The sequence below is a fragment of the Pungitius pungitius genome, chromosome 3, assembly GCF_949316345.1.
Source record: "Pungitius pungitius chromosome 3, fPunPun2.1, whole genome shotgun sequence".
Taxonomy (NCBI): domain Eukaryota; kingdom Metazoa; phylum Chordata; class Actinopteri; order Perciformes; family Gasterosteidae; genus Pungitius; species Pungitius pungitius.
In genome coordinates this window covers 3,376,492-3,403,941 of record NC_084902.1, presented here as the reverse complement: position 1 = coordinate 3,403,941, position 27,450 = coordinate 3,376,492, and the positions used below count along the sequence as shown (strand labels likewise).

At 47.0% G+C, this 27,450-nt stretch overlaps 1 protein-coding gene across 5 annotated transcripts; it reads left to right on the top strand.

The window, feature by feature from the left end:
* Positions 1-212: 212 nt before the first annotated feature.
* Positions 213-27,268, top strand: gdpd5b (glycerophosphodiester phosphodiesterase domain containing 5b). 5 transcript variants are annotated; one of them, XR_005115901.2, is made up of 18 exons: positions 214-383; positions 10,906-11,080; positions 16,388-16,491; positions 17,127-17,220; positions 17,351-17,410; positions 17,853-17,951; positions 18,401-18,494; positions 19,327-19,472; positions 20,497-20,579; positions 21,808-21,958; positions 22,342-22,563; positions 22,781-22,938; positions 23,042-23,189; positions 23,796-23,878; positions 24,344-24,358; positions 25,529-25,641; positions 25,865-26,137; positions 26,309-27,268. XR_005115901.2 is itself a non-coding variant. In XM_037457062.2 (17 exons), the coding sequence occupies exons 2-17, from the start codon at positions 10,964-10,966 to the stop codon at positions 26,392-26,394; spliced, it is 1,773 nt and encodes a 590-aa protein (XP_037312959.2). In that variant the 5' UTR covers positions 214-383; positions 10,909-10,963; the 3' UTR covers positions 26,395-27,267. The 5 variants fall into 5 exon arrangements, 3 of the variants coding, with proteins under 3 accessions (XP_037312959.2, XP_037312958.2, XP_037312961.2); XR_005115940.2 differs by lacking the exon at positions 24,344-24,358 and having other exon boundaries at positions 213-383; XM_037457062.2 differs by lacking the exon at positions 25,865-26,137 and having other exon boundaries at positions 10,909-11,080; positions 26,309-27,267.
* The last annotated feature ends 182 nt before the right edge of the window (positions 27,269-27,450 follow it).

The following is a 27,450-nucleotide window of genomic DNA, read 5'->3' as shown; positions in this document are numbered from 1 at the left end:
AACCACAAAGAGGAGCCGAACAACACACGGGACGGAGTAACCGCAGATATGAAGCGGGACTCCTTTTAGCTCGAGCGCACCCGGCTTTTTTTTTCAATTTATTTTTTTAATGTTTGTATTTTTTCCTCTTTTGTTTTTCGCTGCGAAACTTCGGCTCTGTCAGCATTTATCGAACACCCCCCCCCCCCCCCCCCTCTATCTGCTTCCCTCTCTCTCCCCCCCCCCCGCCTCTCTCTCACACATACACGCGTTACTTTTGACACCGCAGTTGTCCCCGTTTGACTCCCGGGAGCAGGACGCATCACCGGGGGAGGAAGAAACTTCTTCGCCGCTGGTTGAAATCAAAGGACCGCGAGGAGAAGGTTGTAGCAGCCCACGGACAGGTGAGCGAGTGTGTGTGTGTGTGTGTGTGTGTGTGTGTGTTTTTTTTTCTTTTTCTCACAGCTTTCTAACACGCTTAACCTGTCGCTGGACCTTTTCTAGCATCACTTTTTTTTGTTTGTTTGTTTCTTTATCAACGTGTTAGGTTAACATGTGTCTGTTTCACCATGTTAGCACATGCTAAGCGTACCGTAACGTGCTTGTGTTGCGAGCTAGCTGATAAAGTGATCACACGTTGGGGGGGGGTTCAGGTTCATACTTAAGGGTCGGATCTCCCACACTTAAACAAAAGGCCGGTTTTAGTGTAATAATTACGGCCATGTGTGTGTGTGTGTGTGTGTGTGTGTGTGTGTTTTTTTTATAGGCTTTAATCTCAGTATTTCTCCGGGAGCTAACTGGTGATCTCATGTGCACCTTAAGACACGAGACACGCCCATGATGTCCCACTAAGAAAATATACGGTTCGATTCCCACTGTCCGTCGCAAATGATGCAAAACGCACCAAATAAAGCCCCAGAGGTTGGACGCGATGTGCATTTATTTCACCCATATGCACACGAGTCATTTTGTGTCTTTTTTTCCCCTCCACATAATTGCATAATTCATTGCACCATTCAATTTTAACTTTGGAGTTGAAGGCTTGTCCTTTTGGGTGTTTCCTTCTTTCCCGGTATTCACTACTATAAAAGATTGCATAGTGCCTTCCCAAGAGGCAGCGTAATCTCTTAAATATGTCTGTGAGTATCCATTTGGTTCATCATTTGGTGCGCTGTTTTTAACACTTCCCCATCTGACACCTCCAATAAAAACAGCCAGCCTCACATTTGTTTGCTTCTGTAAAGGCCTCCGGTTTGCGGACGACATTAATTTGCATTCCTGTAGCCATGTCAGATGGATCTTTTGTAAGGGTTTTGAAACGGGTTTGTGTCCTGCGACTGATTACTCTGGACGTGTGATGGCTTTAAAGGTGTCGATGCGAGTCTTTAGCGCTTTTCTACGATGCCCCTTGATGGATTTGAAGAGCTTCGGAGTGGAGTGTGGCGAATGCTGTGGTTGGTAACTTCTTATTGACTTGTATAGTGCAGAACTGAACATGTTCCTTCAAGCGGGGGGCTCCTGTCCCGAGGGCAGCCAGCGCCACAAAGATGTTATGTCAGAAAATAAACAACTGACTTTCAGATCGCTCCGGCCGTGTGACTTTTGACAAAAGGATGCAACGGTTGACAATTTTTGAGGTTGGCTGGAAGAACATTTCTACAGTTGTTCAAATTGGTTTGGATTATGGCAGGGATATGGTTAGGGGTTAAAAAAAGTACAGCGGTGCTGCAAGCGCTTTAAACACTACACTAGAAACGTTGTTTTAGGGGAATAAATGGAGAATACAAGGTTATGTGATAGGTTAGAACAGGAAGGAATGCGGTGCGCTGTGTTCACAGCGGTAATCCCACTTACTGGTAACCGACTCTTTTTACACACAGTTTTTCGTAGGAACTTCATTCCTTCTTTATCTTTCGTCTCGTGCACGTTACTAATGATCCTGAAGTGGCCGTGCTGCTGATCAGACATTTGGAATTGCATAGTATGGACAGCAGCCGGCCCGAGTTTCCATTTTGAGAGCGTATTGATTCTGTGTCCCCAAAGTTGTGCTCTGGCCTGCTTATGTAACCGCCACTGTGCACTTGTATGTTCATGTGCTGTGTCCTTTAAATAGCCGCCTCCCTTGAGAAGAGATGCATACCCATCCTAGAGGGGACTCAATATCCTGTAGGATATTTGCTAGGCCCGTACTGCAAAAGCGGCACACCTACATGATCCGTCAAAGCTGTGCGCAATCATCCCGAGGGAGTGCAAGTCTGACTTGTGAAGAAATGACTTGTTATTATTGGCTGCCCTGCAGCAGTGAGGTCAAGTCAACCTCTCTCGGCCTCTTTCTCATATACACAAACATGCACGCATCACCAGCAATGATAGTGAACCTCTACCTTAGGCGTCTTATACTGATTTCACTGGACCAACAGCAAAATGTGCAATGCAGAAGTAGTGGGTAACTATATTGAATTCAAAGATTTAAGAAAATTTCAACAATTATGTAACATAGGATCAAGAATACTTGATAAGCCAATTGGGGATCGAATGGCAGCTACGGGAGACGGACCAGTGAGCACATGGCGGCCTACAAAGGGCTAGGTGTACACCATTTTTATTGCTGCTCATAACTCAGACCCGTAGCTGACACTGTGATGCCAAGTTGCTGTCAGCTTGTTGCTGCAGTTCTTGGGAATATCTTTTCCACCGTACCAAGGAGTTATTGAGTCAAACAAATAAGGGTTTGCTCTACAGGGCCAACTGGTTTGAAGTTCAGTTCCGGGCACGCAGCAAAAAGTAAAACAGGAGAAGAATATTTCCGTCACGCTCCCCGAGCAAAGGTCGGGGCTCCCCTGTTACCAAGCAAGTCCCCTTCGTGTCAAACATGTTTTAGATTTGCGATGGATAGCAAATCCTGGGGCCACGGACGAGTTCAGCGCTCGACAGTACGCGAATCTGTGTGAGGACCCTTCCAGAGGGACGCCATAGGAGGGATGTCACTTTTCAAAAATGTCACCTTCTCCGCCTCGGCTTGTTTTGTGCGGGTAACATTCCCCGGGCTAATTGCTATCATTTAACCCCCCCCCCCCCCATAGGAACACAGGAGGCTTTGGCTCGCTGTCGTTGCTAGTTTGCAACTTGAGCTCTCTTCAAAGTCCGAGGCTCAGACGAACTGGGAGGTGCACATTATTTTGTCAAAGCCGAGGCTCTGCTTTGAAAGGAAGCAAAAAAAAAAAAAAAAAAAAATAGCTACTTGACTGCATAACAAGTCTGCTTGTTTTTTCTTTCATCTCGGGGAATATTCCCACGATTTGAGACCCACCGGCACAAGAGTTCAAACATTGACCATCTGAGAGAATGAGAATAAGCCCTTTTTTATAGTTCACCATATAGTCAACGCTTTATTTCACCCCTTCCTCTACGTGAGATATTTCCAACGTTATTGTGTAATCCTCTCAACCGGAGAAAAAAAAATCCCCTTTCAGATTATTTCTGTACTTGATTATTATAGTTTTCTTGCTTTTGCGTCCCTGCGGTAGAATGAAGGAAGCCAAATGTTTACCCAATCAGAATTTGGTTTGTAAACACCACGGAGGCATTTGCCCGTCTGGCCCCGCTTCCCGGGGCGCCGACAGTGCTCCATGGTGGAGGACGGAGCTCGCCGTGTTGGCAACACACAGATGAGGGTGTCGAGCCCTCATGCAGACACACAGATGGCACCTTGATAAAAAAAAAAAAAAAAAAATAGTCTGCCCCGAGGGCCCCCCCCCGGTGAAGCGAGAGCTCGTGGAGTCGCCCGTTTGCCACGCGGAGCACAACAATGGTTCCCACCGGTTCCCTGCATGCCACGGATATCTCTGTCAGCTGTTTGCTCTCCAGGACGACGGTATCAGCGCTGCAGTATCACCTGCGATTAGGAACCAACCCCAGAATACTTTCTATTGACCCCAACGGGGGGGGGAGACAGGCTGGGAGGGGTGTAGATTTTCCGTCTCTGCCTCCCAGCAGAGGGCAGGAAAATTATTTTTGGTCATAGCAAGATGAATTTAGTAAAGCATTCACTAATGTTGCTGCAGTGAATGGGAGTCGTCAAGGGCCCTGCTAAACCCCCCCCCCCCCCCCCCCTCCACCTAACAAACACAAAATGCATTATAAGGCGGGCGAAGAAGCCCTGAGCTCAGAGGTGAGGATCGGCAAAGCCACACAAAGCTGGTAGAAAATACACTTCTTCATATAAGGCGTTGAATAAAGTGTGTGAGACCAGCGTAACTTTGGCAAGCGAGAAAGCGGTTCTGCTAGTTATTCATAGCCTGGGGTTCATCTGTGTCGGGTTTTGCCTCTAAATCTAAATCACATGTCGTAGCAGGCTTTAGTAAGAAAATGTGTTTCAAGTTTGCATTAAACCAAACCATGACCTTGGTGTCATCCAGTCTTTAAAGGGGCAATTATTCAAACCCACACGGCATCAACTGCCTAAACAGTAGCATGGTGTGTCCGAGGTTAGCTCCTCACAGCAGGAAGGGGCTCTGTTCGAACCCCACAAAGTAGACTTTGGCACATCTCTGTGTGCTTACCTCTCTGCCTTTTTTTTACTAAAACATCTGTCTGGCTGATGCCCACACGTCATACTCAATCATTTCGGGTGCTTTTTGGCCTTGACATCCAGTAACTGAAACATAAAAAGGTGTCCATGGTTCATTGGGTGTGGCCTCAGGGGAGAAGTACAGCCTTTCCAGTATCTGAAAAAATAACCAACATTATTTCAGGTGTTCACAAGACTCACAAGCCAGATCCCTCCATCAAATCACCTTTCCCCCAACCCTGAACCTTCCTTTAGTCCTTGAAGGAGACTTACTAAGCCCACTCTGCCGGGATGATTTTTCCCTCTGGATCAAAAGCAATATCTCCACTTATCATGTGACCTTATTTCACTGCAACTTGCTCTTTAGAACGGACTTTACGTTACCTGCACAGCAATGTACTTCAACTATCTGCTGCTGTCTCATTGATGTGTATTGCTCACCTGTTTTTCATTTATTAAGGGGGGGATCAGAGGAAACGGAACTCACACAGTTATACAAATAAATTGCCCCAAAAACCCGAAGATGATGCAGTGTGGCCCGCATGCATTCTGCTGAGGGGCTGCCTGTGCCTGCAGACTCGCATTCCACCGGGTGCAGCTGCACTTCATCCCCTGTTAACGTGTTTACGTATTTCTGAAGTGATTTCTGTTTGGATCCAACGCCTGGAGCGTTGAACCGTAACCGTAACTACATTTCCAGAGAAACGGGTTACGGTTTGCTGCGTCAACGAAGCCAGAAATTAGATCTCAAACTTCACTCCCTTGATTTGTCCCCAATAAAGTTGGTGGAGGAAAAAAAAAAAAAACCAGTTTTCCGCCCCAGTAGATACTGTCATTTTTGTTTTGCTCTAATGACATGTGACAATAATGGCGCCTCCTCTTCCTGCTGTCAATGTTCTAATTTGAGGCCGACGACGGAGCGAGATTACACACGTTTCCCCTCGGATTATCTCTGACCCACATTTCCTCAGATTGATGGGCTGTCGGGCTTCATGGCGCAAAGTGTCCCATTGTGCGGCCGTTCTTCATTCTTCCAGCGCACTCCCCCCCCCCCCCCCCCCACCGTCTTTACGAGCTCTGTAGCCCCCCCCCCCCCCCCGCCCTTTGCTGATAACGAGGCTCGGTCAGTTTCCCAGCGGACTGTTTCAAGTCGTGCCGTGCTCGCCACCTCGTATGCGTGTGTCCCCGGAGGCTTTAAACCCCCAGGTTTAAACCACTTTGAGACCGTAAGCTGTCGTGAAGACTGCTCGACTCACCCCCCCCCCCCCCCCCCCCCCCCCCCCCCAAATTATTCTCCATCAATGAGCTGTTGTTTGTGCTCCATCGAGCTGTCTCGTCCCTTCTGTCGTCTGCGTCGTGATTCCATTGAAATGGTGCCGTTTTTCTAAAGCCTAATTTGTGTCATTTACTCAAGAAACTTTGGCACGGATGCAGTTTCAGTTTTTGAATAATCATAACCTGTGCAGTGCCCCAAACGCAGGGAGGACATTAGCACCTACGAGTGGTTTGCGGTGCCTCCCAATCCTCATTTGTCAGGCCAGAATGTTCTGGGACCAGCGCCTCTCAACAAGTATGTGTTGAATGTTCGATTCTATTTCTTTTTTCTTCATCCTGATGTCATGAGGGAGAGAGAGAGAGAGACCCTTCTACTTTGATGTTACTGAGCACTCGTGCCGCAGCGCTCGTATGCTTAGAAATTCAACTACGTTCACTGAGGAATGTTCTTCAGGAATAATGAGAGGAAGACTCCTACGGCCACCACGCTGACTTCAAAGAAGTATTCTGTCAACAGATGCACTTTGCACCCCCGCGTACGGCCACCCGCTCCTCCCGGCTCACCTGCTGCACCCACACAAGAGGAAGTAACAACAGAAAAGAGAGAGAGCTAAGCGGTGGCTCTTTGCCAACCACCGGATCATCAAAGGACGCACGGCAGTAAAACATCCGCCTGCCATAAAAAAATAAAATAAAACCAAATGCGCTCCATTCTGTTGTCAGGTCTCATGCATCTGCCAAATGATGAGTACGAGTACTACAACCACTGTCGCCTATTTATTTATTAAACGTTTTTTGTGCTGGTGCATAAAAGTGAGCAATGGGCATACATGAAAGCCACAGTCGCTAATCTCCTTCCCCCTGATGCAACTGATCGGGTCGGTTTGAGCCTGGTTTGTGGTGGGACTTAAAGAACAGGAGCTGTGGCCAACGATGCTTTGCTTTCCGCCACAGTGACTCGTGGGAGTGCTTTGATTATGTTAACAAGTGTAAAGCTGCTCATATTTATGCGTTTGAGGTTTGATGGAAACATGCCAAACCTTGTTTTTCTCGGATGATTGAGATGATTCTACTTTGATTTGGCATCAACAAAGCTCTGTTTATCTTTCACTGCTCAGACAGAAGTTGGACCAAAGGTCTAAATATTTTTATGAGTGTGTCTTACTTTTTCAAGTGTTTCTAGAAATGTGTCGTAGTCGAGATCTGGAAGGAATAAACATCTGTCTGATGTGTTTTTATAGAAAATCTGAGTATTACAAATGGGCGGATGGCTTTGGGTCTTCTGGTGCTTGAACCAAAACATGCAAGAAGTCATTCTTGTTCGGAGTTACCTCATGAGTTTTTATGTTCGCACACTCTTCTGACGTGATGTTTTTTCTCCTTGGATAAATCCTCTTCCAGGGAGCTCATCTGTATCTGATCATGGCTGTTTTGTGATTAAATCCTATGCTCATCCACTTCATGGTTATTTTGTGTTATTTAGGACCATCAACACTTATTATTGTCTTCACTGTAAAAGAAAGTCGACTTAAGTAAAAGCTTCTCAGAAGTAATTTAATGGGAATTAGCTAATTGGTGTGGTGAACCCAAAGGGATTGGTCTGACTCCCCTGCTATAATTTAATTTACATTCTGCAGACTGACTTTTTAGAGCTTACACCTCCTTTTTTTTTCTTGCTCCATCTCCTTCATGAATAAATGTAGTTTAACCAAATCCTTTTCTTTACTTGAGCAGTTAAGGGGGTTATTTTGTCGCTCAGTGTGCACTGTTTTACACACACTTCTGAACCGGTTAGAACCCACTGGACTCCACTGGAGATGTTTTGTTTCCCTGGAAACTGAGCTGGCTTTGCTTTCTTTAGTTTATGTTTCCATGTGACAGTGAGAAGCTTCTGCGTTTGTGTTTGTCTTTCTTTTATTATCTACTTGCTCATCTCTGTTTACGAAGCTTGTATTTATCTACAGCAAATGGGCTTCATCATCCATGTGTCACTAATCATCTCCCTCACAAGCATCTTCTGATGCTGCGTGGTTCGGCCAAGTCTCCGTTGCGCATCCTCAACGAGCAACGATGTGAACACGGGGATGAGGAAAGATGAATATATACATTTTTCTATACACCATTTAACTAAAGTGGAATGGATTAGTAAATTACCATTTCAAGCTTTATCTCTCCACTCTCTTTACATTCCATTGGGATTTAGCGCTGGTTCGGAAAGCATTTATATTTTTAAAAGGCCTTCCTGTTCCTTGGCTGGAGGCGATAGTCGCGCGCTGCACGGCCTCCACCTCGGCTTCCTGCTCAGGAGAAGACACTGCTGCCTGCTGGGAAACTGCTGAAGCATTTCCTCCCTCGTAGACGGTTTTCCTCTTTTCGATTGGAGGAAACGCGACAGCAGAAAAGGGGGTAATGGTCGTTTGGTGGTGGTGGTGGTGGGGGGGGGGGCTTCGCACAACCCCCATATCTTCTCCTTTGGTTCAGACGACATGTGACAGATGCACAAAAGCTACGTTACTTGTTGACTCCCCCCTGTCGCGACGTGGCGACCCAGCTGAGATGGCGTGAATACGCACAAAGATGGACCTTTTTCCTACTTCGTTGGCAAAATATGAGTGCCGACTCTCTGATGAATACGAGCAGAACTATACCGCTCGCTCGTGCTGAATTGAACTTTGTCTCCGCTAATTCATTGCAGTTTAGTAAAAAGATTGAATTGTCTCCAGCGGCTCTCAGGTCATTTCGCTGATGGTTTTTGTGCGAAGACATGGCGCCGATAAAGGGATTAATGCTGCTCGGATGAGGGCCGGATCAAATTAACTACGTCGTCAAAAATTAATGAGCATTTAATCTCGAGGCGACACATCGGTGACCTCGGTGCTCTTCCTCATAAAGTTTAATATTCCACATAGTTTGAAGCTAAAGAGATGTTTGTTGTTCAGCTCAATGAAAGCACGGCAGCGGTGTGTTTTTGACTTTGACGTTGCCTGTGGTGAATAAAAGCTTTACGGGGAGAAAACATGTTGCGACACAAACCGCAATGAGGCATTTAGCCATAAAGACCGGGAGGCATTGCTATGGATACCGGTTTGAACATGCTAATTTGTCTACAAGTGACAACACGACGTGCACAGAGCGGTTGTTACTTTGCCTGGATGAGCTTATCTCTCCGGATGCGTTGGTGTGCATGCCCAGACGCATCCATAAACGTTTTTCATGATGTTATGAGCTGTTGATCGTACATATCTTTGACAGATATTGGTATTTATATGGAATAATTCTAATCCAATTTACAGTCATTTGGTATTTAAACTTCAATGTTCCATCAGACGCATTCTGGGGTCCGGTGGTATTGGCCAATCACGGCTGAGCGGTTTGGCGTTCGGCGTGCTGGAAAACACACGGCCTCAAATACGGGACCCAAGACCGCGAAGTCTGTGCCTGCACAGCCGTGATCTCCATCCATCTGATCGACATGATTTACTCGGGGGGGGGCATGGGACGGGCTTCCTAGCGACACCAGTAGCTCCTGATCTGATCAAGGTCCAAATCCCCCCTCGTGGCATTTTAATGAGGACATTTAACGATAGTACGGCCTCCAAGCAAGGGGGCGATTGATGATAACCCACAGTCGTATATTGTGTTTGACGGGCGGTCTGACAGAAAGTGGTTCTGTGCTTCCATCGGGTCCGTGCAGACACCGTTTGCCCCCCCCCCCTCTATCGGTCCGTGGATAACACACAACAATGGCCACGTGGTTCTCATTGCCACCACCCGGCTTTGTGCCTTTGTTGTTTTTCTCCGTTACATTGCACATTATTTGTAATGGCAGCCGCGGTATCTGGTTTGTTTGAAGTGTGAGGCTTTTTATTTGGAGGCATAGCTTAGCGTTGCCCCGTCAAGACCTTTTTGCTTTTCCTGCCGGGGCGGGCGATGCTCTCGATGCCCTCGGGTCAGGCCCGCCCTGCCACAGCAGTTTTACTAATAACAGGAAGCGCGGCCACTGCAGCAGCTGCTAATGAGCAGCTGCCCAGAGCCTCAAAAGGCCTGATTGCAGCGGGAAGAGTCTAGTTAAAATCCATAAATACTCTGATGTAGAATTAGCCGTGCTTCGCAGTTTGCGCGTGATATTGTGGGTTAAAAATGATCCCGGGAAAACGTGTGTGCACACTTTTAATCATGTTTGTTAGATTCTCGTCAGTGGAAAGATGGAATTAATTATGCTTGGTTAATTTATGTTTTCTCCATACCAAAAGGAATGCACTTTTAGCCCCAGATTGATCTGAGGCAGCGCAGCAAGCATCATGTCCCTGGAGAGGGAGGACATAATACAATTATTGTTATTAAAGCTGATTGCAGAACCTCGGTGCTGAATCAGCAGGCGCTCGATGGGTGCACTGAGTTATAACGGATTGTTCACAGCTCCCTACTTCTTGCCAAGGTCGCTAAGCGAGCATTAGACCGGCATGAAAAGAGTGTTGGGGGGTTAAGTGTGTAATATGTTGTTCTGCGTGCATGTCTAGTTGTTGCTTTACCACTACAGCTGTACAAGTGCTTTGATAAAATGTCACCGTTGTCTTGCATCCTTTTGTTACACCTGTTGGCCTTTTTCTATGTCTGGCTTTTTTTCTTTTTTCTTTTTTCTGGGCATGAAAGGGAAAGATGGTGGCAGCACGCTGTCTTTTGACCCAGATATGTAGGGACTGTGTGATTTATTCAGTTACTGTGATTTAATGTGATGTTCAATAGATGGCGGGCTCATCCTTATTTAATAGAACTTCCCTTTTTTTTTCTTTTCCTTGCCTTCATCATATTGATGAAATCAGGGCAGTCTCGGTTGTCATTGGTAACGGGAGCTGGGGAAAAAGGTCTTTTTAATTTTAGGCCTGGCTTCGTATCAACGCGTGGTGCTTTTCAGGTCAGCGCGTGTTTCCTATCAAAGTGGCCGACTCGCTCCTCTACTGTAGTAACAGTTTGATCCATGGAGTATCCGCGTCTGCCCTGGGCCCAACATTATGCAATCACTGTTGATGCTAACGCATTCTTCTTCTCTTTTCTTTTTTTTCTTTCTTATTTTGTCACAGCAGTGGCCGCGGTCAGTGGGATGTTTAGAGCTGTGGATGCAGGACTGACTGAAGGAGCATGGTGAAACACCAACCCCTCCAGGTCTATGAGCGCCAGCTGTGTTTGTCCTGTATCACTGGGATCTACGGTTGCCGCTGGAAACGCTACCAACGATCCCACGATGACACCACCAAGGTGAGGGGGACAGGAAGGAATCTTTCACCTTTCTTAGATTTACAAATTATTCTTTTCTTTCTTTCTTTTTTTTTTTTAAAGATTTAATGTCATAAAGCTCCGTTACGTGAGATTTATGAAACAGTGGTGAGCAAAGTTGAAGGAAATGGAGTGCAATGTGTTCACATCACGGTGGCAGTGGATGAAACCTGATTTTGTCAATCTGTGTAATTTGTCCCGCTAAGGTAATTTCATTGATAGCTGTACTGAGCTGGGGGATCGATGTAGAATATCACTTGTCACCTCTTTTTAATGGCATTCCTTTTTAGAAGCAAATTTTAATTTTCGCCGTTTAGGTTTTTCTGTTTTCAACATCGTCCACCGACCTACCACCAAAAAAAACGAGTGTATAACAAGTCTTTTCGTAGCCCTGAATAGCAAGATGGCAGCGTTTCTCAAACCCATAGAAGCATCTGTTCCTAATGGTCCCCAGATAGCTTTTGTCTCTCAGCATTGATCAACAATGAACAATTATCTTTGACCGAATATGTCCTCGCATATGTCCCCCCCCCCCCTCGATAACCTTCAGCTTTCACCATGGAAGATAATTTGATATTGCAGAATTGTACATTACACATGCAGTGTACATGCACTGTGTCCAATAGTCTGTCATCACCAGCTTTCTGCACAATTTGCATTACTATTATCAGATTGTACTTGTATTGAGCATTTTAATGTTAATATTCATTGTCAATTTTTTTATCATTTTCTACTTTTCAATTTGAGTTAAACTTTTTTTTTAAAGTCTCATTTTAATCCAAAAATCACTGAATAGCTTCCAGCCTGCCCAAGATGAGGAATGTGTCCTGACCTTTTTTAAATTTTTTTTTATCTCTGTTCCGTATTTTAGGAAGGACACACGGGTTATGTTGCTGCAACAAACACACAGGACCGTCCGTACCATGTGTGCACACGCTCAGACACTAGCTCGGATCATTTATTTATGCCCGCATACCACAGCGTAGACGAGCACAGCCCGAGGACACGGACTATAGACTCGTGTCAGTCCGCACACGGATGGCTCAGAAAATATGCGGTGTGCATAAAACCTACGTTAGGGCGTGCAAACCGGGCCAAATCACACAGGCAGGGAAAGCCGGCGTTTTAATCTCACTCTAATAGTTGATGAAGCATCGCTAAACATTATAAAGGAATATTGTTTGTTTTTTTTCCTCCTTTTTAGCAGGAAACTGGACACCGCGTAGCTCTGCTTCCTGATCCAAGTGGTTGTCTTTCAGTCCGACTGATAGGATAGTGACGAGTCGGCGTTCTCTGGTCCCGAAGCTCATCCTTTGTGTTGACCGCGTGGTGTTGGATGCCGCTGGTCGTGACCCGCCCCCCCCCCCCCCCCCCCCCCGGTGTGAGAAACACACGGTAACATAGATCACCGTAATTCTCAGAAAGTGAATATTTTAACATATCGACAACCACAAAGAGTGCAACTTTGTAGCAGTTCAGTCAAATATTTTTAGAATAGCAGTCGTAGAATCTGCTACCAACGTGTATTTATTTGAGTGTCTGATAGGAGAGAGAGAGAGAGCTGTCCTTTGCGCTGAGGCTGCTTCTCAGAATAGGATAAGGTGATGTCATCTAAGACGGGAACGTTAACGAATCCAGTAAACAAACTGTGACCAATCAAGGACCGGCATCGACGACTTGAGCGAATCACGGACGCGTCGACTCATTCATAATCGACGAGCGGATCACGCCGTTTCTCTTCCTGCTTTTTTTTTCATCTTTGTTTGCTGTCATGAGCCCGTTTGGGGCCGACCGCCCGTCTTCGTGCTGCCGTCTGTGTTCGAGGTGCTTCGCAGGGAGACGTCACGCGCCGCAATCCGATCCGGCCTCTCAGTAATAATTGAAAGTATTTCCATTTAGCCCGTCTTTACCATTCAGTCACACAAAGGCTTCTAAAATAGAAGCACAGCTGCTGTGCCTCTTTTTGTCTCTGATGTCCCATTGTCCCTGGCCAGTGAGTTATGAGACAAGTAAGACCACAGATGTACCTCAAACAAGCAGATTCCCCCATTATGACATCCCAAAGTGGCCTATTTTTCTGATGAGTTATGTGGTTGCTGAACAACATTCTTACTTTACCTGGCGAATTAAAAAAAAAATGCAAAACACGTTCAATGTGAAAATATATACGTTCTACCCATGCTTCCCGGCTTCGATAGCAGCATCTCATCCTGCTGCAGGAAGGTATAAAATCCACTTTCCAATGCTACGATATGAATGGCGTTGATGGAGGATCAGTATTCTATAGGTGTGGTTGGGCTGCATTATGCAGCAGTGCACAGCCTTTGTGAAATGCCAGGGGACTTATCTGGATACGCTCAGGAATGTGACAGCGGACCGAGGTGTTAAATCCGGTGAAGACGGAGGCCCTCCGCTGGGAAAGAAGCACCGTCAGCAAAACCATAACTGCAACGTTTTTTTTCTGCTGGAAATAATCCCTCCTGCATTCACATGAGTGTATTCCCACACACACACACACACACACACGCTCCCACGTGTTTGTGTCTGTTTGTATCTGTCAGGCTTTATCTTTGTCAGCAAATGTATTCGGGACCATCCCACGGCAGGTTTACCCTCCACACTGTTGGCACGTTAGATGGCAGCACACTGAGTCAAGCTGTCTGCTCACAATTGAATGATGCATTCAATTATAGTCAACAAAAGAGAATCCACGTTTTAGCTTTCAAAGTCCTATTACGTCGACGTGTCTGGAACGCATAATAAACTAGTATATCGTAATAAAATGGTCTGATTTACATGCTTCTCCCAGAATGGGTGTCTGTTGTGCGTGACGGCGCGTTACTGTGCATCACGCAAGGATTTTCCTCTCATGAAGTAACCAGTCGGCTCAGTTATCAATAAACTAGTAATCCTGTGCGATTTATAGGCTCTTTAGCCTGATGGTTGGCTCCCGTTGACGCGCTGATGCAGGTTCGACGATTTTGTTGGAATGTCTTTTTTATTTTGTGTTTTCTTTTCATCCCGTCTTTTATATTTAGTTCAAGGTTGACTTGCAAATCAGATACGCGCGTCGTTTGCTTAGTTTTAAATAATGATCTAACGTGTCCGTGTGCTTTCTCGCGGTGAGTAAGCATGCGCGCGTGTGTGTCCGTGGGCGTGTAAGCTGAGCAGCTGCTTAGCGTGAATAACGTGCGTCCTGTGTCGGTCCCATTTGACATACTGAAGCGTTCCTGGGCGGGGGAGAGGGCGGGGGGGGGCGGATAAGAGCGGGCACGCCCATCGTTCAGGCAACCCTGGCATTATCGTCTGCAGGGAAAAGTAGACAGATGTAAGATAAATGCATCCCTGCATAAACACACAGTTCCTACAAGAAAAAGGAATATACAAAATAAGAAAAGGGAATATATTTAAAGAATTCTTATGGACCCGCAGTGTGAGACTCGTCGTGTGGAAGCAAAGGAGCAAGGGGCAGTTGTTTTGAGGTGCGATCTCACAATGGGAGGACGTTAAATGGCTTGATGCTGTCGGCTCGACAGAAACATTCGGTGATATCATTTCAAGAAGAAACATCCCCGAAGGATGTGGGGATATTTTTCAAATCCAATAAGCCATTCATTTTTTAATGAATAAGCTATTGACTGCTTGGATCGTGAGCCACTGGACTGTGAGCCCTATAAAGTCCAGATGAATACAGACCTCAGACAGCTCGCATCGTGTTGACTGTTATTGCACAGCGGAGGATTTGCTCCCTTTTCAATTTGCTACAACATCCGTTGCCGCCGTCACTTTGTCTTTAAATGTTTTTTGACCAAAGGTCAAAGTTGTCTCTCTCTCTATCTCACTCCCTGCCCTTCCCCATCTGCTATTTCCAGATGTTAAATCACATGTCGCCATTTCCTCTTCCCAGTGGCGAGCCGGCAATGATCAGTTTCACGCTATTTTTAGTGGGTGGGGGGGGTTTGGGGTCAATAAATAAAATGTTGCCAGAGTAAAACCTTTGGGCAATCCTGTAATAAAAAGCCCTCAAACATATCTCCACTCCTAAAAAGTGAAAGTCTCCTTCTATTCTTAGCAGTGGTTTGTTCTCATTGAACATTATTACTCCAGTAGAAAGATGACATTAAGACTCTTTGATGCTTTGAAAAGTCATTGCGATCTGTTTTGAATACGTTTTTAAGGACACCTCGTGAGTCTATTTGAATTAAAGCTAATTTATTTACCCCCCCCCCCCCCCCCCCCAAAAGGAGAACTTGCTTTCTAATCAATAAACTCTATCTCTTCTGTTCTAAGACGTAAATGTGTTGAGGGTTTAACATCAGCAATTAGATTTAGAAAAAAAGGGTATTTGTACCCAAAGATTATTTGAGTATTTGCTGAAGAAAATAATGGCAGGAAGTGCTTTTCTAGCTTTTACTTTTCAGGGTGATTTCCTGCCCGTATTTTCTGGCCCCCGTGAAATCTCTTGCATAATGGGTCTGAAATTCATTCAGAGGTCATTTCCAAATATGAAGGACGGCGGATCCAATCCCTCAGGCTTGTTTCCCTTTTATGTACAACTGGTCTCTGTTATGCCATCAAACCGTGGCCAGAAATTAATTAAAACTCATTTATTCAAAGCTCTTAAAACAAGCTGGTGGTCAAAACGTGACCTTCAAAAACAACTTCAGCCGGTGGAATTCGATTAAACCAAACATGAACCAAAGGGAAGGAGAGCAGATCTGAGCCGAGGCGATGATGATGACCTGATGCTCGGCACGCAGCGATGGGGTAACTTGTGTGTGTATCGATTAGAATGTGTGCTGTTCCTCCTCTCGGGACATCAATATATCTACAATTACAGCTGACGCTTTGAAGTGATTTAGAAAATTTTACCTCTCCTTCCCAAAGAAACCGAGACTTTAAGTCCCGAATTGAGCTGTTTTTAGTAGAGCGAGATTGGACAATCCTCCCGAGTGAGAATGAGCTGGCTTTGCTTCTGAAGATATTACATTTCTGCCGTAGTACAAAAGTTCCTCACAGATGAGGACAGTAATTACTCTGCTTGCTTGTGAAGTTTATTAAAAGTAATTCCTTGACGGTGAGCGCGGTGCAGAAGGGAATACTCTCTCCGAAGGTCGGCAGCCGACTCGACACCACATGCTCCACAGGGAACTGCGTAGAAAGTTCTTCTAACTTCTAATGAGCTCGCTGACGCTTCCTTTTCTTTAGTTTTTGCAGCATTCAGAGCCGCTCTGCATTAAGTCGTCAGTTCAAGTTAAACCGTGTGTTTGTGTGTTTGTGTTTGTGCAGTGGGAGCTGCTGTGGTCGGTCATCCTCCTCTTTACCTTCTGTCTGCTGCTGGTCTGGTTCTACTTCTGGTGGGAGGCCCATAACGACTACAACGAGTTCAACTGGTGAGTCCTTTCCCTCCTGTTATCGTCTGCTAGCTTCCATTGCCTCTTCTCACATCCCTCCCCTTGTGTAGTGTTATATTCCACTGCCCCTTTCTCTATTATCCCTCTGTTCTCTTTTTCCATTCTCCTTCTAACAGCCATTTCCTTCAAGGGCTCTTACTCTCACTTGACTTTCAATCATCAATCTCACCGGTGATCATGTGCCTCTGGATAGTCGGGCATGGGTGGGCGGACCGTTCCTTCTCTAATAGGAAGTGTACACATTTCCTGCTTCGTGTTTGGTTTCCACAGATGGGGATGACACTGCTGTCCATATGTGTTGTAGTGATTTTAGCTGCAGGGAGTGTCCATTTGAAGTATAATTTTATTCACCCCGCTGTGGCTCTGTGCCACTACGATCACTGATAAGTCTGTGAAAGTAATCAGTGCCCTCGTTGTTGTGTCAAAACACGCATTTCACAGACACACACACACACACTTGTCTTAGAGCTCTCTGGTGACGCTTGGACTCAATCTTAAAGCATCCAGTGTCACTGTTTTGAGAAGCGCAAATGACATTTTTAGGGTGTTATTGTTATTAGGAAACTCGGTATTGTATACAGGGATGGTTTTCATTATCTTTTTCCTCCCTGCAGGTTCCTCTACAACCGCTCCGGGGAGTGGAGCGATGGCACCGTTCCCATCCTGGCCACCACCGCCGCTGGCTTCACCTACGTTGCGTTTTTAATGGTCAGTCCTGCAGCAAGTACCATCTGTGGAGTAATGCCTCGGTGGGGGTGTAGCAGCTCTTGAATACTTTGTGTGTGTGTGTGTTACCGGTGACGTGTGTGTGTGTGTGTTTTTTTTTCTCTCTCTTCAGGTTTTAGCACTTTGTCATGTTGCACTTGGGCAACAGCTGAATTTGCACTGGCTCCATAAGGTGAGTGTGCCAAATGTGAGGCTGAGTAGCCGCGTTGGTGGGGGAGGTTTACCCACATATCTCTCCCTGTGGTGTTGTGTGTTTGTGATGAGGCTGTTTTTACACAAAGCTGTCGGCCCTCTGGCCCGTGTGTGTGTGTGCGTGTGTGCGTGTGTGCGTGTGTGTGTTCTTTGCTGATCCGCTGAACTCATCCTGAACTTACAGTTTGGATGATTTAGTCCCGGGAGGCTTGTGAAAGACCCGTCAATAACGTGAACTAAAACGCTCTCTGCAGAACAAATACTTGGACTAAACGCTGTTCTGGGTGGGAAAGTGCTGGGGGCTGTTGGGGTTAAATTGCAGGCGGGGGGGGGGGGGGGGGGGTGTTTTCATGCATGTATCCAAAGTGACAGCCCTCTCTGAATTCCTTTTTTTAAATTCCCGTATCTCTCCCACTACGCAGATAGGAGTGACTGCTGCTCTGCTCACCACCACCGTCGGGGTGATATCTGTCAATCAAACATGGGGCCAAGAGTGGGACGTCGTCCCCATCTCGCTGCAGGTCAGCAGACTGAAACGACTGGATGGCTTCAACAGTCTAGGACCTCTTTTTTTTTTTTTTTTTTGTGGATAATTTTACAAGCTCGCCGTGAATTACTGTGTAATGAATGTTTTCATATTTAACTGCGCAGTATGAGAAACGGTGACGGCACACTGAACTATCAATTAACAGCTCAGCGATATCCAAGCAGTTGTGAGAAGCTTATAATCAGTGTGTGCCCCGTGAGATGAACGTGTGATTTGAAGTCGCCGCTACGAGTGAACGCTTCTACAAATGATAGCTATTACCTCTGAATAGTGTCGCCATTGTCTGAACCCCAGATAATGTCTGTAATCCCCCCCCCCCGCCCTCTGCCTTTTATCCTCGTTTCTCTTCACCGCCATTTCGCACCCGCGTGTCTCCATTTCTCTGTATCCTCTCACCTTTTTGACCTCTTCCCTCTGCCCCAGGCCACAGGTCCCTTCCTGCACATAGGCGCTCTTGCGGCGGTCACAGCTCTGTCTTGGATTGTGGCCGGACAAGTCGCCCGCTCGGAAAAAACAAGTATGCCTAACCCGCCGCAACGCAGAATACAAGTGACCCCCCCCCCCCCCCCCACACACACGCACACACGAGCGTGTGCAAAGGAAGGGTGGTGGATGATTAACGCGGTGTAGACACAGGCCGGGACCTCCACCCAGGGTGTCGGAGATAACCGACATTCCTACGGGCTCATGTGATGTTTTCCAGCCAGACACCTCGGAGTCTCTCTAAGGATACGCAGATCTTTGTGTGCTTTTTAACACTCGCTGCCGTGGCTGGAGAGAACTACAGAGTCGGCGCTATTTGCGGGCCGTGTTAATTGTCTGCTGGAGAGACTGTAGCATGAAGACAGCATGAAATATCTTCAGATGGAAGACCTTCATGTCAGTCGCAGCAACGACTTGCATCATAGTTTTCTTTGGGAGAAACTAAGAAGTGTGGCTCTGCTGAATTTGTCTTTGTTGTAGTTTCAACACAAAACGGTAAATATTTAAAACCAGTTCCGTTCTGAATGTCAGAGCTGTGGTTTTGATTTTGTTATTTTGCGTTGGCTAGTTTATTAAAAGAGAATTATGGAAAGTAGCCTATAGTAGCCTGAAGTTGCTAAAGATGTTTTTCATGTACAAAACCAAGAAAATACTCTTTATTCGTATTTCCTTCGTATAGATCAGACAAACAATAGACTTAGGTTAGTTAAAGAGAAGTCAACTTGTTGCCCCCACATCCAGTGTGTAGCTTCATTTTCACCGTACAGACATCAAGGTGGTATCAATCCTCTGATCCAACTCTCGCCAAGAAGGAGAATACTCGCCCTTGACCCTCTGCAGCTGTGTTTTCATCCGCCTCTTCCCAGTGTTCCAGGTGGTGGTCGTGCTGCTCTATCTCAGCCTGTTGCTGGGACTCTACATGGCGCCCCTGTGCATCACCTCCCCCTGCATCATGGACCCCAGCACCCTCAAGCAGCGCCCCGACGTCATCGGCCACCGGGGAGCCCCCATGGTGAGTCGGCTGACCTCTCATCGTCCCGTCTGAATGTGGGAATGTGAAGCGGACGAACGCTTCACTGATGGCAAAACACCTGGAATCCGCAACCACTACGGAAGCTTTTAACCCTGAGGGTCGACTACCACGTGATTGTAAATCTGTGAAGGCAGAGGAGAAACTGTGCTGCCCTTGTAGATATTTGTTGCATTTCTTTCTCATAATTTTATTTTATTTTTTTCTCCCGCATTACCCAGACTATTCTGGTCTGGTAATGACCCTGTGGTCATGCAACTGAAAATACTCCACAAACAGCACGCTGTGGGAGCCCCGGAGCTCCATCTGCCTGGTGTACGGCAGGGATGTATTTTCTGGGGGATTTTGTGCGATGTTGCTTGACAAACGCTTCTTGTAGGGGTAAAGCACAGCTTGGCTTTTTACATTTGATGGTTATTGCTTTTCAAGGGTACCTATAGAAGGATTCGTGCAGTTATGCAACCCTTGGAAGGAAAATGAAGGCTGATCTCCTGGTAATTCATAACAGATACTCGCATGCTCCTAAACACACCCCGCCTTCTGTGGTAATGTGTGTGTAAAGCGATCGATCCACACAGTGGAATCTAAAATTAGGTGGGGCTCTGCGAGGCTGTGAGAAACTCACGGTCACGTGACTGGACTTTGTTTCCCAGAAGAACTCTGCATTGATTACAGCGTCATCCCTACCCTGTGTTTGCCAGTGGGAAGCTTTACTCACAGGGCCTCTGAGGAAGGAGCTTCTGTAGTAAGTGATGCTCACCTATTGAACCTATTGATGTTGCATCGGCCATTACGTGAAGATTCTAAAAGCAATTCGACATACATGGACAATGCACCTCATTCATGTTCATTTTGACTACTAACAACATAAACTATTATCAAATTATCTTTTGCCTTCATTTTCTTCTCCAGGGGCTCCAATAAGCCCCCCCCCCCTCCCCCCATTACATCACCGTTAGAAGACACTATGTGATGATGCCGTTTGTCTTTACTTGTGTGTTTGCAGCTTGCCCCAGAGAACACACTGTGGTCCTTTCAGAAAGCGCTGCAGATGAACGTCACTGGGTTTGAGGCTGACGTTTCTATCAGGTACACAAACACACAGACACACACACACACACACGGACACACACAGACAATCAATTCAGCAGAATGACGGAGCCAAACAAATGACTGGATGTTTTGTCCAGATTCTGTTTGGTTTCCATTCATTGATTCTTTCCCAGAAGCTCTTATTACCTGGATTACAAAAAGCTCACACTGGACTATATACCAATCAGGACAACATATGTTGCCCTTTTTAAATTTCTCTTATTATCTAATATACTTATATAATATACTTTCATATATAGTCTTTACTTTCTTAACAAATGCTCTTTGACAAAGAAGCGATCTTCATTGAACGTAAACAAAAGCAAGTGGATTACAATAGAAACACTTGGGATTCCGTGTAGCAGTAGATGGAGGCGCGGCATCACCAACATGATGGGAAGTGACAGCTCAGAGAGACTTGGGAAGTGTGTGTGTGTGTGTGTGTGTGTGTGTGTGGTGTCATGGTCTATGATGGAGAGCCGGTGAACGCAACGTCTCGTGAGTGTTCTGTGAGGATGAGGATGAGGGCTCGTAGGGAGGTGGGGGATGGTTGCGTTGCTTTGTGTGTGTGTGTGTGTGTGTGTGTGTGTGTGTGTGTGTCGACCTTAATTCAGCAACATGGTGTGTTTATGGTTACAGTCCAACAGGCGAATGGCCGCTGACAGGTGAGCTCCTTACTGGTCTGAGTAATTAGACCTGATGACTGCCAGAGGGACAGTGCGACTGCACTCCTGTAGCCAATCTCACACACACACACACACACACACACACACACACACACACACACACACACCATTACATTGACTTTGTGGAGACCTACCCAAACCGTCAGCATAATTCTAAACTCAACTGAAACATGCGTTTTGTCCAAAAAAGCATAAATAAAACATATTAATGCACTGCTTTCATCATTCATCACTTCAGTATTTCATCTGATGCACTTTAAATATTACTTTTTTACACTAGATACAGGTATTTGGGTTTATAGTTCAAACACAGGCAACACAGGAGAAGCATTGACTTTCAACAAAGAATTTGAATGGCAAATATTAAGAAATTTGGACGGCTCTTTCTTTCGTATTGGCCTAAAAATATCGAGCATTTGGGCCAAACGCGATTTCAAGTTTACCCCCCAACCAAATTCCTGTCTGTTCTGCTGAGAGAAACTATTGTTAATATTATTATGAAAATGTGAGCGACATTGTGTCCCCTCCCTCCCCACTAGCGTGGACGGAGTGCCTTTCCTGATGCACGACGACACCCTGCGGAGGACCACCGACGTGGAGAAGGTTTTCCCGGACAGGCGAATGGAGGACGCCTCGTCCTTCAACTGGACCGATCTGCAGCAGCTCAGCGCGGGCCGGTGGTTCCTCAAGGTACCGACGGAGCCCCTCTCGGCTCTCTCCACAGCGCCATGCGGTGCAGTTCTGTGGTTTCATGTCAATGCTTGAGAGAAGCCCTCCTTCGTGCACTGTGGATGACGCTCAAGCGCTTCAGAAATAATGGTGTCTGACACCCAACTGAATTCTGAGAATTGTTTTAGGGACGCTGCCTTTTGTGGTGCCAGATTATCTTCTACTCGTGATGTCGCACCGTGTTGCTGGAGAAGATGCAGTGATGCAGATCCATTGCTGTTTGCTCACCCTTCAGTAGTTTTCAATTTCAAAAGACAACATGGCCGCCGTTTCCTCTTAACTGTAAATGTTTACACGGACAAGATCCCGTGATCCTTGACCTTGTGTCCCTCCCACCCCCACAGGAGGACCCTTTCTGGATGGTGCGCACTCTTTCCCCGCGTGAGAAGGAACTGATCTCCAACCAGAGTGTGTGCAGCCTGGAGCAGCTTCTGAAGCTGGCTTCCTATCACAACAGCACAGTGGTTTTCCGGCTGAGGAGGCCCCCCCCGACGCACCCCTGCCACCACAGCTGGATCAACGATACTCTGCAGGCCGTGCTGCAGTCCGGGGTTCCTCAGGGTCTGGTAAGCGCCTCCCAGCACCACCCGGTATGGCAATCGTTATTTTGAACCCAAACGTAGATCTTTTCATCAAATAAGTGAGACATTTTGTGTCTAGTGAAGAGCGAAGTATTACTTTAACAAAGATGGATGTAAAGAGAACGTTTCGGTCGGATATCATGAGAACCTTTGCAGGAGGATTCGTTTCACGGAGACGAGTGTAACCCCGTGTGACGTGCAGGTGATGTGGACTCCAGATGAATACAGAGCTCAGGTGAGACAGCGGGCTCCGGGTCTGATCCAGACCTCCGCGAAGAAAGACAGCCCCCAAGGCCTCCAACAGCACGGCGTCAGCAGGCTGCTGCTCAGGTACAACCAGGCCAGCACACAGGAAATCAGGTAGGGACGCACACACACACGCACACTGTTCATCACGTTGGCACCATAAACAGGCCGATGTTTGTTTTAAAACACACCCCTGAATGTGTGTGACTGCTTCCAGAAACTTCTCCCAGAGCAACGTGAAACTCACCCTGTACACCATCAACGAGCCCTGGCTGTACTCGGTGCTGTGGTGCAGCGGGGTGTCGTCCGTCTCTTCGGAGGCCTCGCATATCCTCAGAAAGGTGCCTTACCCCATCTGGCTCATGGTAAGGACACACAGTCGACCAGCTGCTGCTTCTTTGTGCCGAACTCTCTCTGGTGTCCCTCTATGCGGCCTCCCAGCAGCCTGGAGAAGAGAGACGCGGTGTCACGTGATCATCATCCCGCTTACTGCGTCCCGTGTAGAGCATGACTCGTGCTTTTCTAGTTCAGTCGCCTCCTGAAGCCTCCCAACATGGCCGCCGCTCACGCTGTGCCCATCTGGTGTGGTTTCACCCCCCCCGTGCAGCGTGGCAGCCTGGTCTCCTCGTCTGTAGCACCACACGGGGACCCTGTGACGACATGTGGACGTGACCCCCGGCCCCTGCTGGGGGTGGGGGGGGGGGGGGGGTGTTAAGCTGATGGGGCATCTCCCGTGCTGTGAAGTCGTAGGATTCACAGGATTCAACATGTAGCCTCTGGACAGCGTTTATTTATATGAATTAAATTAAGGATTTAGTTAAAGTGCCTTTTTCACACATTTTCATAATAATGGACCTTTTTTAGGTATTCTTGTTTTTTAAAAAACTTTACACCAGACCACTCACACAGGAGATGTGGCGTATAGCACCACCCAGTGTTGGATTCATGTGTGTGTGTGTGTGTGTTTCCAGAGACCAGATGAATACTGCCTGATGTGGGTGTCCATGGACCTCATCTCCTTTGCTGTCGTCATAGGAATATTCATTTTCCAGAAGTAAGTACAGCAAACCGATGAGTCCTTATTGGGAGAAAAGCAAAGGCTGATCTTTTTGGGGGGGGGGGGGGGGTTTCGGGTGTGTGAGGCACACGTGTCCTTCTGTTTCATGCCGAGTACACATTTACATTACAAGCAGCCCCGCTCAGTCCATACCACACAGCATTAGAATAACGGCCCATACATATTCATACACCTTCTCTTGTGTTCCGCTACATTGTTTTTAATAATGTTCCCCCCCAAAAAAAAAGTTGTTGTTTTCGGATGGTTCGCTCTGCTTAGCCGAGCTCTTCCGTAGCTCCCGCCGGCTTCTCAACTGACCTCTCTTGTCTCCCGCCTTCTTTTGTCCTTTTTGCTGTCCTTCTGCCCCCCCCCCCTCCTCCCCCTCCTCCTCCTCCTCCTCTCTCCTCTGCCTGACGTGCATGCTCTTCTCCTCCTCTGCTGCATTCTGGCCTCTTCTCTCAGCTATCACATGATCAGGTAACTGGGTCACTTCCTCCGACCCCTTCTCTCCTTTCACCGGCTCTCTGTCCTTCACCATCTCTGTCCTCCATTTTTTAATCCATTCCCTCTCTCTATCTCTCTCTCTCTCTCTCTCTCTCGTTGGTCCATTATTTCTCTTCTTTCTATTTGTTCTTGTTGCCTTTTTGTTATGAAATCAAACTCCATCCGGTTTTTCTGTCCACTTTACTTCCACCGTCATACTACGATTATTTTCTTCCACTTTCTCTGTTTGACTCGTTGTACTCCTGCCGGCTCGCGTCCTCCTCCCTGCGGGGGGGCAGATCAAACTAAAGCTCGCCCGCTAAGGCGCCAAGGAGTTTCTAAGTGCATCCTCTATCCCATCAGGCCAAACGACTTCACGTCCAAGATGAAGTATGGATATGAGTTCATCAGGGGGAGTGCCCCTCCATTGACTCGTATTGATGCTGATGAACTAAGAGCTCGCTTGTTTGCGTTTCTCCTCCTAATTTCCTCTGAGCACCAGTTCATCGTGACTAATGCTCGTTGGTTAAGTGATTGGGGGGGGGAGAAAAAAAAGGCTTTTCATGAAAGCAAGGACGCCGTTTTCCAGTGGAACAAATGTTGATTAAGTGATCACAAAATGTTTGGTGTTTAATTATGTGGTAACAATTTGAGAGAACTTTTTAAATAGCTATAAATCACTTAATAATAAAAAAAAAGGCTCTATTCAAATAAATTCAGCTCGCGTTGTGATAACATGACGAATCGGTACTACTTTAATAAGCCCCCCCCCCCCGAAAAGACTGGTTGATAAAAACCAGTTGTTGCCAGGTTTGATCTGGACCAGAATCCATTTGAGAACGGATTATTTCACATTTATTTACGTATTAGCCAAAATTACGCGTTTCCTCGACTTAAAGCTGTCCAATTATCCACCTTGTTTTAATAAGAAGCATTTTACTATTGTGCCAACTTAAGTACATCTTTAAAATAAGCCCCAAAAAGGACTTTAATTCCCTTTGAACACCTGGTACACAAAGCGCCCAGCTCCTTCCTAAGTGTAGATGTCCTCTCTCTTTTGGTCCTCAACGTGAGCCTGAGCTGCGTATGGTGAGCAGCACGTAGTGATGTCATTACAACCTCCGGAAGCTCTCTGACCGAGCGCATGTGACCCCCCCCCCGCAGGTATCGGATGAGCGGCATGCGAAGCTACAACCCGGAGCAGATCATGCTGAGCGCCGCCGTGACCAGGTCCAGCAGGGACCTGAACGTCATGAAGGAGAAACTCATCTTCTCTGGTAAGCGAGCGGGACGCGTCCGTCCCGCCTGCTGTGCTGTTGTTGTTGTTGTTGTTGTCGTCGTCTGCCGTTTGTGGCTCCAAAACCTCTGTTCAGCTAAAGATGAGCAATGGAGCACTTTGAGATGCCTGCCCAGCATGTCTCTGCATCCCAGCATGCATCTGCGTTGAGTGTGAATGTTCTCGCTCCTCCTCTTCCTCTCTTCCCCCCCCCCCCGTTGAAGGTCAAGCGCAGTAGCGGCCTGTGTGATGTGCACCACCTCCAGCAGGGACTTTGTCCTCTATTCCACCCGCCTGTTGCATCCCCCGTTGCCTCCACCTCTGTGCCCCCTGTGCCCTTCTCCCCTCCATTCACCCACCCACCCACCCATTACCACATGCACCATAAAACCTCCCCCACTACCCTCCCACCGGAGACAACGGCACGCCTGGGGGGGGGGGCTTATAGACGCCCCGGTCTGTCTAGACAGCCTCTAGTGCTGGGGGGGGGGTCAAAGGTGAGTCTCATCAGTGGATCCTCTCGTCTCCATCTTTCCATGCATTTCAATTCATTCGTCTCTTCCGTGCTTTTATTTTGCAAACTGAAATGACATCGTGACACACATCATCACACGGCACTCTGACTTTTTCCCCCTTTTTTTTTTTTTAAATCCTGTGGCTCCCCCCAGAGGTGGGCAACGGAGTTGGCGGTGCAGACGAGCTGTACGAGGACAACGGCTACGACTACTACGCCAACCACGGCATCGGCCCGTGAGCCGGCGCCCCGGCCCGCGTGGATCTGCTGATGTGAGACTCCCGGGTCTCTGGATCCTTTCTGTTCCAAGTCATCGTGAAGGCTGAAACTCCTCCTCCTTCTCCTGCTCCTCCTCCTGCTGCCGGAGGGACGGAGCGCTCCACCCCGATGGAGAGCAGCCACCACCCGGCGCCTCTCTGTACATTCTGTAAATAGTTCTGCGTGGCGTGAACCGCACGGGACCAAGCGCACTTTTCATTGACGGAAACCTCCAGTCTGCGGCCTCGTCTCCTGCATCCAAACGTGCGAGAGGCCCCCCCCCCCACGAGTTACCAACGCAAGCTTCTTTTTAAACATGCGTTTCCACATTCTTTGTTGTTTTTAAGCTATTCTTTTCCAAAGTGTTTTACTGTCCACAAGTTTCTTCTCTTCAAGGAGTCTTCTTCTAAGGCCTGATTGCAGCATGGGACAGAAAAGCACTAACATTAATATTTATATTTAAATAAAGAAATAAATAAATAAGAGCAAGCTGTTTACAGAAGTCCTGCCTTCTCTTCCAAGTGAAATATTCACGTGGTAAATGTAAGATAATCATTTTGATATAGCTTGAAAGCGCGCCCCCCCCCCCCCCCCCCCAGTGCATGTAACTGTAACGATGGACACATGTGAGCTGTGCTCCCAGTACAAGTGGAGATGGTTTGAGGGGGTAAAGAGCTCCTCTTTTGTGGTTAACGTGAATGTGTTTGTTCTTTAAGATGTGAACAGTGTATTCCAGCTGGCTATGCTGCTTTTCTTTTGTACCCTGTGTGCAGTGCTATGTAGAGTGTATTATTGTACATATAAAAGGTGTGTGTGTGTGTGTGTGTGTGTGTGTGTGTGTGTGTGTGTGTGTGTGTGTGTGTGTGTGTGTGTGTGTGTGTGTGTGTGTGTGTGTGTGTGTGTGTGTGTGTGTGTGTGTGTGTGTGTGTGTGTGTGTGTGTGTGTGTGTGTGTGTGTGTGTGTGTGTGTGTGTGTGTGTGTGTGTGTGTGTGTGTGTGTGTGTGTGTGTGTGTGTGTGTGTGTGTGTGTGTGTGTGTG

Coding starts and splice junctions, on each gene's coding strand:
- gdpd5b (XM_037457062.2), top strand. CDS start 10,964: ATGGTGAAACACCAACCCCTCCAGGTCTATGAGCGCCAGCTGTGTTTG. Junction 17,952..18,400: donor TCGTCCCCATCTCGCTGCAG/GTCAGCAGACTG, acceptor CCTCTGCCCCAG/GCCACAGGTCCCTTCCTGCA. Junction 21,959..22,341: donor CGGGCCGGTGGTTCCTCAAG/GTACCGACGGAG, acceptor CCACCCCCACAG/GAGGACCCTTTCTGGATGGT.